At 41.9% G+C, this 16251-nt stretch overlaps 1 protein-coding gene across 3 annotated transcripts in view; it reads right to left on the reverse strand.

The window, feature by feature from the left end:
* Window positions 1–16251, reverse strand: part of dyrk1b (dual-specificity tyrosine-(Y)-phosphorylation regulated kinase 1B) — a 50110-nt gene that overhangs the window by 16625 nt on the left and 17234 nt on the right. The window contains exon 1 of one of the 3 annotated variants that reach the window (XM_031868573.1): window positions 5754–12190. The exons of 1 other annotated variant lie outside the window; for it this stretch is intronic. Coding sequence is in view for 1 of the 2 variants with exons in the window: in XM_031868570.1 (XP_031724430.1) it covers window positions 4172–4274 (103 nt within the window). In the remaining variant the exon portion in view is untranslated. Of the gene's footprint in view, window positions 1–4171; window positions 12191–16251 lie in introns of those variants that run through there. One more of the 3 variants, XM_031868570.1, reaches the window with a different exon arrangement.

Below are 16251 nucleotides of genomic sequence, written 5' to 3' on the forward strand. Positions count from 1 at the left end.
ATTGTATTAGACAGTAGTTATATGTTTATACACAGAAAATACTCTGCATATACTTTGCTATTACTGAAAACTGTGAAGTATACAGGTTACAGCAAGCCCGTGCTCTTAAATACATTTTTATGTACAGTCAAGATGAAGACCAACTCCTCTTCCAAGACCAAAATGAATGTAAGATTTAACCAGCAGCCATTCAACATTTCTTAGCCAAGCTAACGTTGTGGCTGTAGTGATATCAGTGTCGTTCTGTTGGTCGAGCACTTAAAATATCTCAACAACTATTGGATGGTTTTGCCATATTTGGTTTCTACCATATGGACATTTTGGAGGCTGTTGCGTGCAGTGCTGTTGAACACCACCCATATTGATACAATTGGTTTGTGTACCTGATAAACTGGAAACTGAGTGAATATGCAAAACAAAAAAAGAGCAGCTGGACACAGCGATATCTGATCATCTGTGTGTGTAAATTAAAGAATAGCAGTTTATCGGAGCCAATCAGAATAATACAACCTGCAGAGTCTGAACTGTTCAGCACACAGAGTGTAGCTGAGGCTACTCCACACAGTGTATAGGCCAAGTGTTGGCCAGCACCACAGTCCATGTTTATGCCATGGCACAAACTGGCCTGACAAACATACACATGGTTGGATAAATGGGGGAAATGGATAGCTGGCTGGATGGAGTGAGGCTAACATTGTGTTTCATGGGAGGAGTAGCGTGAGCAGCACATTAGCAGAGCAGCATCAGCATCAGCCTTCTATCAGTATCCACACAGGATGTGATCAGGCTAGCCGTGGAAGTATCAGATTACATTTAATCTCGTTACCCAAACAAAGTTGTTTCTTTTGTGTACTTGTACCGTTAACCGACAACATTAGTGCCCTGCATGCAGGGATACTGTGTTTGAAATGCTAATAAGCTGCCCGGCTGCAACAATAACCTGATAACACTTTATTGCCAGCTGCAGTGCACGAACATAACAGGAAATTGTTACGAGTCGGCAGCCCCGATATTTGTCGATGAATAAATGCCAATACTCTCAAGACCAAAGTCAAGTTCCTGTGTCGTTGCCACCTGCCGATTAAAGTGAGGAGGTTTAGCCCCGAAGTTAGCGACAACTCCGGCCCAGGCTCACTTAAGGTGGGCTGGCCTTTAAGGTGGACCTGCTATTCTGCTTTAAGTGACAAGCAGCTCCTTTAAGTTATTCCGTTTTTTTTCATTTTCAAAATTTCTCTTAACTGTTTAACTGATAGCATGTGATGTGGTCACACCTCTAGGCTTATTATAGGCCGGGAAGCCGAGTAAAAGCTTAAAATTTCACAAGAGGGGTATTTACTGACATATTTGATATCGTAAAACAAAACATGAAAATGTCTTTAAGTTGTGTTTAGCAGGGAACTTATCTCAGGCATCTAACCAAAAACACATGAAGTAAAAAAATAAAACATTGACTTCGAGACGAAGAACCGAAGTGCAAAAATGCTGACTCATGATAGAGAAAAAATAAATAAACTGCTGATAACTGCTAACATAGAAACCAAGACTAAGACCAGTGATGGTTAAGTAAGGGTGACTTATTGGGATCTGTATTGGGAGGTTCTCTAGTCGTATAGAAAGTTAGAAATATCAAGTGACAAGTACCGACATTACGTGAAGTAATGACCTGAGGGCGGACGCACCATCACGTCCAATGAGTCTAAAACAAGGGAATAGGCACAGCTGCTTATGTTGCTTGATAGTTTTGTTTTCTAACTGTAATGGAAGCTTTACATTAATTAAAGCTGCCAAAAAAAATTAATTTTAGATGAAACTTAACAGGTAATATTAGCTAAATCGACACTTTTTAAGTGCTTCATGCAAACTTTCCATCAGTCCTTCAAAGCATAGCGCTGTGAGGTTGAAACGGGAATGACATTGGAATTGCAGAGGGGTCCCATATTCACTACAGGGAGTCAGTTGTACCGGTACAGTCGTCAACATTAAGTCAAGAACAATGCAGTACAACAAACGATTAACCCCTATGGTACATTATTACATTGTGTAACAGACGTGTAAATCTCTGTGGAGTCCTGCATCCAAATATGTATAAATGTACGCACAAATCATGTGCGAGAGTTTAAAAAACGTTCAGCCTTGATTTCATAATTTACACAGACTGTGCCATAAAACAAATTTAAAAATTCACGCAGCCTGCTGTTTCAGATGTACCAAGGACCATAGAACCATAGACCCTGATAATGCTACATTCTCAACAAGTAGCAATGATAGTTTATGCCTATCATGCCTTTACACAACAATAAAGACTAGTGTTTGGCACAGTACAGTGTAATAGAATGGAACAATGCATCAAGTGAGCCATGTCCTCATACTCTCTCTCACAAACACAAACAACTAAAGTCACAAGAACACATGTCACATGAACATCTGTCACCATATTAATAGAAACATGCATATTTGTACTCGTCACTGATGAAAGTGTGAAAGAACAAACCCTAGTCAGACAATCAGGTCAGCAACTGAAGTCTTTTCACTTATTCTATATGTAAATAAATAATGCCGCAATAACTCCAACAACAACTTAAATCCCCAAGAAATATGACAACGGTATGTCAAAATGCAAAACATTACCTAGTCCTAGGGGTGACACTTGTTTGGCATCAGTTTCATGAACTTAAGACTAGCCTTGGCCTTAGAATGGTCTTAGATTGTCAGGTTAGACTAGTCTAATTATCCTGTCGGGTAAATATTAAGACTGACTTAATTTGAGGAAAGAAAGTTAGCCACCTCTCTCCTTGGCTAAGCATGAGGTGAGATCTTTGTTGCAATGGCAACAATCTGTTGGGTCAGTTAGCTAACTATTTCATCTGTTTACCCATCACTTTTAGCAAATTTTTAGCTACCAATATCTACTGTTTGTCCATTACATTTAGATAACAGTTAGCTAACTATCTCAGCTGTTTGTGCAGTACTTTTTGCTGACCTTTTGCTGCTATGTTTCAACTATTTACCCATTATGTTTAGCTAACATTTAGCTTACTATTTTAACTGTTGACCAATTACTTTTAGCTAACTATTTCTCATGTTTATCTTACTTTTAGTTCACAAATTCACTGAATTTTACTGAATACAAAATTTAAAAAAATTAAAGTGCAAGTGAGGCTGAAAACTCAATGAAATAGCTTTGAATCTAGTTCGGAGTAATTCAGGCTTATTCAGGACTCTACAAGGTTTTTAATCATAACATGTAATAGTCCTGATATCATGGAAGTTGATAAACAGCTGCTTAACTGAAAATGTTGAAGGAAGGAAACTTACAAGTTAAGCCAGTATCTCTTTTCATACCATGCCAGTAACATCTAGTTGAATATATTCCGTGTAAACTTGTGTTTGGTAAGGCTGTGGAGCGAGCTAGCTTCTTCCCTCTCTGCTACAAGCATCATGGAGCCAGCATTGACAGACTAATTGTTGCATTTTGTGTGACCACTAACTAAATAGTTCTGGAAATTCACTACACTTCGATGAAGAGTTGTTGTTTTTTGTTTTGTTTTTTTGACAAAGTTGATCCATGACCCACCAGTTGGAAACCACTGGCATAAATTAACTAATATTGCAAATGAAAGCAGGAGTATTCAAACAGCGGTAACGCCATCTAGTCATGGTCAAAAACTGATGCTCAGCGCAGACAGCGTCCTCGCATCCCGTCCCTCAGCTCAGTGTCCCCGGCTGGCTGACCACACCTGCCAAACTGTCTGACGAGGGTGGTGCTTCCAACTGCGGGCATGGACGAAGAGCCTATTCAGACCCAGAGCAGCCAGGTTCTGATCGTTCAAGTTCGGGCTGAAACAATGTTGACGGACAGCCAAACTGTCAAACACATGCATCGCAAACTTCAGCATTACGACTCAACGGCGACACATGCGGACACGCGCAGCGCCACGGCAACATGTCACACCGACACACACACACACACCACCGTCGTCATGGAACGTCAACTAAAACACATTGAACCTCTTTAAATTACTGACAGAAACTACATTATCATCATACAACTACACACACAAGTATCAACAAAGAGATTACCATGACAGTAGACTCACACACACTTGTGGCTGTACAAGGGAGAGAGATTTTATCTGTGGGATTGTGTGTGTGTGTGTGTGTGTGTACTGACTCTTGTTCTTGCGCAGCAGGGCAGAGGAGATCCAGGGTTCAGTTTGGACCATCCTGAGAGAGGGCACGGGCTTGTCCTCCACGGTGGATGACGTGATCACCATGGAAATGCTCGGCAAGGGATCAATCCAGCAGGGAAACACTGTCAATCAAAACGCTTTGAACGGTGGGCGGGGCTTGTGAAGGGAGTTTTAGTCTGTCATGAGACGCGTTTTTTTCAATCCCAGAGTTCGCTTCAACAGTTTACATCCAACTGAATCAATGAATCTTGAAATGGTGGGAAACCAACCGACCAATCAAAAGGCACCTTCTTCTCTGGCTTCTTTCTTTTCCTTTTTTTTGTGTGACTGTGGTTTCTAAGGCAACCAACTGGTGTACAGGCAGCTTGTCTCTCTGAAGTAAAAATATAAAGGATGTAATCTCTGTCTTCTGTGGAGTTACACTATAGATATAGATCTCTCATTCTACATATATATTCTGTTTCTCTGTGGGTATGGGGAGTCTGGGGAGATAGAATATTTGGTTAGTCAGGTTAGCTTTTTTGTTTCGTTGGTTTCGGCAGTTTCATGCATTCTTTCTGTGTGCTGGAGGTTTGTACCGCTCCAGAGCGATGGTGACTGATATTTGAAATGAGTCAAAAAGTAGGCCTTTCTTCTATTACAGTATGGTAATGAGTAGTTACTCTGAGTAGGAGTTTGAGAATGGACTCTACTTGCTTGTGACAGGTTCACTTAGTCCAGGGCAGGTTGAACAAAAAGTACACAGCTAATAGTTCTTCAGGCATCTTAGTAGTAATCCAGTATAGGGTTGTGTGTGTCCAGTGCAGCCTTCACCAGTAGAACACAGTACAGCTAGTATTCCCAGGTTAATAAGACTCCACGGTCAGCATGGTTCCAACAGATCATATGTTACTCAGCGGAATAAGTTCATCCAATTGTTGTTAACACACTACTTGTAAAAACACATTAACTATCTGCAAGTCAAGTCTGTGCTAACCAGGCTCGCCCAGCATGCTGCCAGGTGGGCTGAGCGAGGTGGTGTGACAGAAGGGGTGGAAGAGAAGGAGGTGGAGGGGAGTTGGGTTTCCAGCTGCCTGCTTTTACCCCATCCCTTACGCTAAAAATAGCTCCAATTACTGGCGCTTTCTTGGGGTGGACCCGTCACTGGACAGAGTAGGGCAGTAGGGAGTGATGCTATCACTCGGATTAATCCCAGTGACACACACACACACGCACACGCACGCACGCACGAGCGGCCCTCCACTGGCAATGTCACAGGGCCTGTACAGCCAGAGCTCCGCGGAGCCTCAGCTCCTCTTCACCCGCCTACAGCAGAAGGTGGCTGGCCTCTGCCAGGGTGAAAAGGAGCCCTTTTTAGAAAAGCCAGACAATAACGTAATCCCACATACACTGCGCGGGGATGTCTCTGTGACAACAAGCAGTTCGCACAAACGCCTGTAAACAAACCAGTCCGCTGCAACGTGTTGATTTCACGGAGACGTGCGGCTCCGGAGAAAGTTCCGCTAACTGGATATCCACAACTCACGGGCCAACGGGGCTGTGTGCAGGAACAAAGTGACGTACCATTCACGAGCAGGGACACTGCACCTCAACCGCAAACCGCTTTCCCTTTTGGGGGCAAAGCTGGGGGAGACGTCGGGGAACAAAAGTTTAGATCCGGTATTTGGGGTTAGATGCCAAATGTCTCCTCGCGTTGAAGAAACACACAGAACCAGCCGCTGGCGGCCTGCATTGTACTCCCAACCTCCGACGGTATCTTCTGTTTACCAAAGCATAGCTCGATCCAGGAAGAAGTCGAGCCTCTGAGGTAATCTCCCCGAAATAAAATAAAAAAACACAAATAGCGTCTGAACAGCAACGAACCAAAACTTGAGAAACGTCTCCAAAGTAAAGAAAGCAGATCCAGTGAAGTTCCTGAGCTTGCTGTCAGACGCCTTTGATCGCTTCTTGACGCGCCTCTTCTTCCGTCTGCTTCCGCTCTCTCTTCTTTCTCACATTCAATGTCCTCCTTTACGCGTCCTTCTTACAATTTCGGGAGATGTTTTATTCCTTCAAGGTGGAAACCTTCACAAGGGCGATTTGGACTCATGTTTGTCGCCCGTTTCCCTTTCCGTGCTCCTCCGTTAGACGGAATCTGTGCTGCTCTCCCACACTGCTCCCCCACCCTGCGATGGGGACTGTACCATGTGCCCGAGGCGGGGGTCGACGCGGGCCTGTCTGGCGCAGCCTTCGGTAGTCTTGGTGATACCAGGACAGATACGCATACGTGACGGAAACACGACGTTACTGACATTTCACGGGGTATTTCACATTATCCATTACTCGGACGGCAAGTTAATTTACGGTACGCTATCAACGACCCAAGTGAGTTAGCGGGACAGTAACCCCCCCCCCCCCTCTAACCACAGTGGTCTGTTCCAAGCAGACCTCTGCCGTCCTGGCCATTTATAGTAACAGCAGGATATATATACTGGAACTTTATATTCACGCATACATAGACAACCTTTAGTTAAACCCGTTATCCAGTTTTATGGATACAGCTCCGACTAAAACGAGTTGCTACATACTTATAACCACTTCCTACAGGCCAAGGATAGGTATTACGTTTAACCAAAACTTGACAGAAGAACATTCTAAAATACATTGAATATACTTTCTAAAGGTTCAGCAAAATACAGCTTTAATCGTGAATTAAACAGTTTAGGGTCTGACAGAAATATTTTGTGGTGTGCTCATAAGCAAGCGAGTTGTGCAATGTTTATAAGGAGACCCGGGCTGGAGGGAGGGGGAAGGAGAAAGGGACAAGGAGACAGAGGTCTATATTGACAAACCGCCTTTAAAACGTGCACGTTTCCCCCTCTACAACATATTCATATCTTAATACACAGGCTGCCCTTATAACTGCAAACATATTTGGTGAAGAAAGAGCTAGTTTACAGTAGAGTCTAAAACAGTAGACAACGTTGATGACCGTTTTTATAACCTTTTATGTGACTCGTGCAAATATGACAGACCTGCAATAATACTAAGTGGATAACTAGGTTATATTATTGCCACCGTGTTACACACAAAAGGCTCATTTGGTTCATTCAGTGTTTCAAAATGTTTGAACTTCTCTGTGCTCGGGTAAACGCAGCCTCTACCCTCACTCAGCACGCACCCGCTATGGGCTCTGTTGCTACCCGACGCGGAGGCAGCTGCAACCCAATTGGCTACATAAAGTCCCATCCTTGGTCGTGATTGGGTAGCGGACGGGTCTGTGGGCGGGGCGGACGGCTTAGTTTCCCAGTCTCTCTTCAAACGGCGCGAGGCAGGAATGACGCGGAAATAGTTTGAAGATGTCAGGTAGAAATGGAAAGAGAGAGAGAGAGAGGGAGGGAGACCGAGGGGGTGTGGGTGGAGATATAACCGGGGGAGCGGGGGAGAGAGCGGGGCGAGAGGCTTCCATGAGCACATGGTCACTGAGTGACTCTCTACAGCTGAGATGTGCGACTTCTCCTTCCTCACAAACCAGCCAAAGCTAAAAGTTGTTACTGTTGCTATCCGGCCATTCCGGCTAAATCAGGCACAATGCTGCCTGGGAACAGCTCTGCACACGAGCCGTGTCACAGACCAGCTGACGGCTCCTTAAAGGAAAACTTACCCTCGAATGCAACTCACACTGCACCGAGAAATGTGTGTCACCAGAGTTATTTTTAATGTGATTTTTTTATATCTTTAACGTGTGCAGATTAATCACTCAGTAATATGTAATAAAAAAAAAGGTGATGGTGAAAAGTCCACAGAAGCTTGCTTACTGTAATTACTGTACAAAGGTAAGGTCTCCCCTGATAATCCTCTACTTATGCACATCAGACTGAAACAGCAGTACGTTCAATAACAGTATATTACGCTAATACTGCACATAAAGCCCCATAATGATCATGTAAAATAACAATTTGTTTAGAGATGTTGTAATAACTAATTTAGGAATCTTTTAATTTATTGTCAAGTATCACTTGCAAAATTGAGCTGAATTCCAATAGGCAAACCTCAAAGTTTTTACTGCATTCTGGCTTTGCAATGTCCCTTATAGACTCCAGGTCCTGCAGCTTTCCATGGTAATCTACTCAAGCTCCAGAACCCATGGTTCAAATCACTGCACTCCCACGCACTGAAAAACAGCTGACCAGTCACCTCTAAAATAAGATAGCATGGCCTAATAACATGCTATAATTATAGGCCTTGCATTAAGAGATAAGCCATAAACAAGCAGGAAGTGAGATTATACAGCAATACAGCACGGTGGCAATGTACACTAACGATGTTAATCACATGCAGATGCATCACTACAGGTGGTCTGCTTTAAAAAAGGCCTAATACCCAGCTCAGAGTGACTGGATCTGTCTTAGTTGGGAGCCGGGATAACGTAAAGCACGTTGCCACACTTGGGAAGACAGCGGATGGTGCTTTGTTTTTAGGGACTCTTTCTGTGCGATTGGCACCCAGGAGTCTCCGATATCGTCCAAATGGTATTAAACTTGAGTTGAAAGGACAGCACTGAGTGCAAATGCCAGTATGGACATTGGATCTGAAGGTCTGTCCGTCTACCTCTAGAAGTTGGACTTTGCACGCTGCGATGAAGGAGCAGACATAATACATAAATCCCAAAAGCAAAATCCATAATAAAGTTGTCGAGCGCTATAAATTCAATGAAATTACAGAGGTTTCTACCCTAAACCAAACAATGAGACGGGATGGAGGGTTTCTCTAAAACCACATGAGAAGTTTGAACCAGGACGTGCGATTGACAGCTTTCATTACACAAAAATCATCTCCCATCCATTGTATTCATAAAAGACAATCAATCACATCTCTGCTTGCATCAAAACAAATAAACAAATTAACTCGTCATGTCTTTCCTTGCATGAAAAACAAAGAATATTTCAAATGCTACATTATAGTCCTTTTCTGTATTTTGTGAAGCTGTTTTGCTACTCTACATACAGTGTGCAGATTCTTTAGACAACTCTGACTATTAAGTTGATTCAGGCCCAAATATAATGTTACATTATACATATATGTACAATGTGTGAAAATTAGAGAACAGAAAGAGAATGATAGGCATCAACACATCGCAGGGATTGTACATTGGGAATACAATGTAAACTGTACAAACTGTAAAATATGTAGCTCAAAGGACACATACAAAACCCATAAAAGGCCACTCCTGATCAGATGCAGGAAAATGTGTTTTGAGGTTTTCAGTGACGATTTGACACATTGTTTTAGGCCACAAACAGGCCATTTCACCTGTGCTCTGCCTGGGCAGACATGATACACGGCCAACAAGGTGGCCGGGCAGACAGGTATGTATGAAGACAAAAAGACGGAGCTTAACTCTACTGTCAGGCAGCTTTTCGGCGGCCTGCTGTGTGCATATGTTTGTTTGCACTGAGGAGAAGCATTGGAGTGTGCCGCATTTCTACCCCTATCATGCCATGCAAAGCCCACAATTATACCAGCTCCACAATTACAGACAGACGAGCAACAGGTAAACGAGTGTGTGTGTGTGTGCTGGGGATGACAGGACATTTGTATAGTACAAACACACACAACGGCTGACCTCCATAATTGTTCAGTAGTTTCTCTGTTAATTATAAGGGAGTTCGTACACTAAAATTACTGTTACCAAGCACAGGCCCTTCAACACAAATTATGAAAATAACTTTTTTTTTTCAAACAGACAAAGAAATAGAACTGAAAGTACAATCCTCATGGTGGAAAGAATAAAGCAACATTTATATGCAGTATCTAAATCATTGAACTAATATGTTGGCACCTATCAGATGTATTTATAAGGTAAGATACTTGTTGACCCAATGCCCTGTATAAAAAAATCTTGTTTCATTGTTAGACTCCACAACAGAAATGATTTAACATACATTACTGGAATGCACATTCAAAAAGATGTAATGATGCTTTTATTTATTTATTTATATATATTTACATATACTATTGCAGTAATAAATAAATGCATATAAAGAATAAGCACCCTGTGTTTAAAAAGCTTTTTGTGCTGCAACATTTTTTTGTCTTCACCTTTTCTTTCAGCAGTTTAACCTCATTCTGAGGTTATTTCTTCATGCACTGTTATTGATGATTTACTTTGTTTGATTTAAAATATCAAACATCGTTCTGATAGCGTTAAACCTCATAACCTCAAATCCTGCTTCAGTACATTGTTGGGTAGTGATACAGCATATTGCACTGGCAGAAAAAAGGAAAAGCAGCTTCTCAACAGTGGAATTAGATGCAGCCGTTTCCTGTCTTTTTCTTCTGTCTGTTGCTACTTCTGAAACGCGTTGCAATGCCTATATCACTATATCACTGATTAGTATTTCCCTTCACAGAATTACTGACAAGCTTCCACCAAATCACGTTCAGCTGTACTAACGACCAGACAGCGGAGATTACAACGGCAGCGCGAGGAGGCAAGCAGACTCAAGACTCACGTGCCTTGCAGCAAAATTCCACCCGGCAACTACACGCTGTACCATGGCAACAGCCCTGCCATTGGTCCCCGGTGCGTTTTCAAATGACCAATGGGATGGCCAGCCGCGGGTGATGCTTGTTGCTAGGTAAACATGATGCAGAGGAAAGATAGAGGAGCAGAATTGCCATGCTGCTACTGCAGGGTGATTTCAGCAAGGAGTGGAGGAGGGAGCGCTTCACACTCGGAGATACCCTTCTCACTTGGCGGTGCCAGAGAGACAAAAAACAAAACGAAGCGGGAATGACACAGGCAAAGCGGAATAAAATAAAAAAGACGGCGAGAAAGCCTGTGGGAACGGTGCTGCCATTGTTCCACACGCACAAATGCCGTTAATGTACACGAAGCTAGCCTGTAGAGAAAACCAGCAACCTATTTTACCGTTACTTTCTTCAAACAATGATATGATTTACTGAAACAATAATAAGAAAATAAGTTTAGAATTATGCTGCCTCCACACTAAAAGAGTAAATCTAATAATGTAAATAAAATATAAAAATATAGTTTAAATATTCTAATACAAAAGGACTTTAAGTATGTGGTAAATGAATACAGTTAGTTAGCATCAGTCAGCTATAAGAAGTCATCATGTTCCACATTGAATGGTGACAGTACTGCCATGTGGTGGTTCAATTCCTTCAAAGTCCCTGTTCATGAACCGTTTGTGTCTGATGATTGTTTCAGATAAGAAAACCATTCTGGATTTCTGTTTTAATGATCTCTTATCAGGACCCGACGACTCTCACGAGCCCAGCAATGGATTCTCATGTTGTCATGTTCATTTGAGTGTTGAATATTCCATTTGTATTGGTATTGGCCTGTTAAAGTGAAATCAGTGCATTTACTTATAAATTCAAATATCACTTCTTCTGGATGGCAGAGAAAACTAGAAGCATAAATGACAACTGCCTCTCTCATTCCTTTGGTCTGGGCTGAGCTCGCTGACATCCCAGTATCACACCATACACACAGTGTGTGTGTGTACAGTATATGGTTACACAGTGTTTCCTCCCCAGCTACTCTCACCGCGATGCGAACACACACACACACACACACCCTCCTGTTGAACATCCTCAGTGATCAGTGAGAATAAGTGGCTGCTGACTCTGAATGGATCAAAGCCGACGTGCAGCTGTCTGCTTGCAGCCGCGGTGCAGAAGGAAACTGGTCACTCCATACTGGGAGAAAAAGGGCGTTTGACAAACTCACATCAGACTTGGTACATGCCCGATCCTTAGTCCAGATGAACGGCTTTTCCAAACGCCTGCCACTACCCAGTGGTAGAATGTAACTAAGTTAATTTACTCAAGTACCGTTTACTGTAGCATACCTGTAGCAATTTCACGAACTTCACGAAACCGACACCCTTTTCACATCATAAGAATTAGTTCTTCCATTACAGTCATTTAGCAGACGCTTTTATCCAAAGCGACTTACAATTCAGGTTCTATCACATTTCTACACGGGAGCAATTTTGGGGTTAAGTGTCTTGCTCAAGGACACATCGACATGCAACTAGCAGAGCCGGAGCCGGGGATTGAACCACCGTCCCTCTGATTGAAAGACGGCCCTGCTATCCACTTAGCCCTTTCCCAAGAATATCAAATATGTCGCACTGTTCTACAGTAAATCAAACTACCCAAGAGTATATAAAATACTGTTATAGTACAATAATATCATGCTGCAAATATGTTAATGCCTCAGCTAAAACAATTAATTCAATAATAAAATATATAACATTGTAAGACATTAGCAAGGGCCAATGCCTTTGCTTTTAAGGCAAGTTTAATTGTATAGCACATTTCATACACAAAGGCAGTTAAAAGTGCTTTACATGATGTAATAAAACATTAAAAACACAAAGAAGTAAAACAAGTGTTCACATTCTGATAATACCTACATACTTTTACTTCAGTACAATTATGAATGCAAGACTTTTACTTAGTACAGTATAAAAGCATTGTGACACTGTGTTTTTGCTAATTTTCTTAAATAAAGATGTGAATACTTGCCTATAACTATCTGCTTTTTACTGTTATTATGGACGTTTTTGAGAGACATTAAAGCTTTGTTATGAAAGATGAACAACTAAGGCAAAACTACATTCTTCACTCTATGAACCTCGAATGTAAGCAAGCCATTGATATGTTTTAAGGTTACATTTAACTAAGACTTGTAAATGGGCCCCCAGCCCTTATATTACCTTGAATACTACAGCTGATAATGCCATTGCTATGTAATTAATGGGAATGATCATTTTTACATCAGCATTGTCATTTTCATTTAAAATGTATTCAAATGATCATGGTGTTTTTTTTGCGAGTATCTGTACCAAGCAAAGTTGTTTGTAGAATATGATTTGTATAATGGGACATTTCTGCGGCACCACAATACCACATATTGCACCTCCTGCGATTTGGATATTGCACTAGGCTATATTGTGATTTTGATAAAATTCAGATTTTGTTATATCCCCAGTTATATTTCTGCAGTTTTACCCATCAATCGTAGATATAACACAATATGGTACCCGTACATGGTAGTAAACCTGATCCAGTGAAGGGCGTGGCTTTAAACAGGCATAATTATGTGTAACAGGTTTTTATTCTCTGAGATGCCTTGGGCTTTGATCCTCTCAAGGTCCGCTGCACTTTGTCCTTTTCCGATGTTTATTCGTCTATCTTTAACATATACCATACATGCTCGAGTAATACGGAATAAGATAAAATGACAACAAATTCAAAAGTGTAGCAGAGGGAATAGATACTACATACCTCCAATGCAGCATCACACAATGTGTAATTACTCGAGATGCACCGATTCCGATTTTCCAATTTTAAAAAATCTGAGCCGTCAGTTTTTTTTTAAATATTGCTGTGAAAAAGTGTCCTTCAAACAACTGTACTTATTCAAGTTTCTCACCAAAAACTACATTTTATGAGATACACGTCACGTTAGCTACGTCATAAGTGTGACTGTGCCAAGGAGACAAATTGCGAGCATACTTCACTCATGCTGATCGACGTGAACAACACAGTGTGTGAGTGTGTGTGTGTGTCTGCAACATTACCGTCTTTGCTGCATTGTGCCAACGTAAAACTACCACGCAGCACACCTGTGTATATGTAACGGGCTCATGAAACATATGAAACTGACCAGCGGGTCCCCTGTCATGGGCGACCAGCTGAACGCCGGTTTGGATCAGTGCATCCCGAGTAATTACATGATAGACGTCGTTGGTGGATTCATAAAAACAAACTAAACCCGTTTCCTATGCTGATGGACAACAAACAAGTCACAAACAGAATCTATAGTAAGAGTTTATGTAACATTTATTATCATCCAAGCATCATGAACACAGTTCCCCAGCAACAACATTGTCCTTGAGCATGGAAGTCTGTTCTTCACCCTTTGGAGCTGTAACAAAATAATCTAAACTCAAAGACTCCCTTACTAGCCTTCAACCCATCCCACAGTCTTCATATAGCCAATGGACTTTGTTCACATGTCAGGAGGTGGTTGTAGATGGGGGGGTCATCACTGATGGGCTTTGGGTGTTAATGTGGTCCTCGATCTTTCACCAGCTGTCTACAGACTCCTGGTCCATGACTGTGGCTGGTTTTGGTCTGAGGAGACTGGAAGAGTTCTGACAGCCGGTAAGTGGACCTCTGAGCTCTGATTCTCCTTCGCTGGCCTGTCAAACTGGGCACAATTTTGCTCGGAGATCTCCGAAACCAAATCCACACGGGACAGTTTCCTGGAACATTTGGTCCAAGATGAGGTCCATGAACTTATCAAGGTCTCACGAACAGTGACTCTGTTCCAGAAACATCGTTACCGTCAACCTTTGTGTCAGATATAATGCTTTAACACACCAAAATAATGTATGTCAGTTAGACAATGACATGTCAATACCATATATGACCTTATGATATATCGAATGACAAACCTGTAGTTGAAACTCACAACAACTAATGACTGACAGTTTATATGCTAATAAATATCTGATTTTGCTTCCATGTGAAGGGTTGATATTGTTTGTAAAATATATATGTTTTGACTATGACAGTGTAAACTCAGAAAGAGCTGGCGTGAGCGGCTGCTGATCGGTTACTGGCATTTCAGTTGTGCTCCGACTTCAAACGGCAGCAGTCCATATTTCCATTTGAACAATGGATCAAAGGCCAACATGTAGCCTAATATCAAAGGTGATGAACTCACAGAGAATTATCACCAACACTGCAGTTCCCCTCAGCTCTGTAGAGACTCTTTCGGCTCATTGTTTTTGGGTTTCGCTGCCTACAGCTGTATTGTTTTGGTTCGTCCTCATCATTCCAATGTGGGTAGTTAAAATACAAGGTGTGTGTGTGTGTGGGGGGGGGAATTATTGTCGGTCACATGGGCTTCAACTGACATGAATGGGAGACGCAGCAAATATGGTGACCGACAGGTGCTGGTGTGACACCTTAAGGGTGACAGACTTCTTGTGGCTACAATGGTACAAACATGTTTTTTTTTTTTTTAGAGTGTTTGTCAGTAGTTAGTGGTCATTTTGTTAAAGCAAATTGGAAGCGATGCATTTCCACAATTTTACTGTACGTAGCATCTCAGCTGTGATCAGAGCGGTTTGTCAAAGTGTTACTTTACATTCAGCTGAAGCCCAAAATCTAACAAAAAGTCACACGTTAGCTACCACTAGCTGGAACATGAGAGTTTTTAATTTTGGTGATCTAAATTAAATCGATTTAAGGAGCTGTTCTTCGGAAAAAAGCCTTGCCCTTTAAATACTAGGCTACCCAAACAGGGTTGATAGCTTCGGTGAGTTATACCTTGAAAAGGTCAACCTCCCAGTAAAAGAAATATACACATGTGGACACAAACAAATTCACTAAGCAAGTCTGGTTGAAAAGCCTATTGTTTTTCGTTTTTTATACACCACCAAGTGGACAGGAAACAAAAGCTTGTCTAATGCTGCCACTTCCTCTGTTGAAAACAGTCAACATCAATCCTGTTTTCACAGCTAAATGTTTTACCGAAGAAAAAGTAAAGTTCAGCTAACTTATCGTGACTTCAGCAACATTTTGTAGACGTCATAAACAGGGGGGGAATATGATATCCCGCCACAACAGGTTACCTTTTTTTACCGAGAACTAAGTCACGCTCTAATTCAAATCCAAATCATTCAACGCACGCACGCACCGCACGCACCGCACGCACCGCACGCACCGCACGCACCGCACGCACGCAGCCCATGTTCCATCTGCAATTTTTGTATTTAGTATTGGTCAGCAAAGAGCATTTGGACAACACGTGGGGCTGTAACCCCCAGCCAATAAGCAGCCTGTTCTCATTCCCAGGTCAAACATCATCCCGCAGGTTTCGCACAATATAAATCATGCTATTTTAACAAAAAAACTTTTGTTTTGGATTACTCATCTAAAGTAGGTAAAAGTAGAGCAACAAACGTGCTGAGCAGCAACAACAATCACGTATATATTGAGGAAGTGCATCGGTGGATTGATCGTATAT

The sequence above is a fragment of the Anarrhichthys ocellatus genome, unplaced genomic scaffold, assembly GCF_004355925.1.
Source record: "Anarrhichthys ocellatus isolate YVR2014 unplaced genomic scaffold, GSC_Weel_1.0 scaffold43, whole genome shotgun sequence".
Classification (NCBI taxonomy): Eukaryota; Metazoa; Chordata; class Actinopteri; order Perciformes; family Anarhichadidae; genus Anarrhichthys; species Anarrhichthys ocellatus.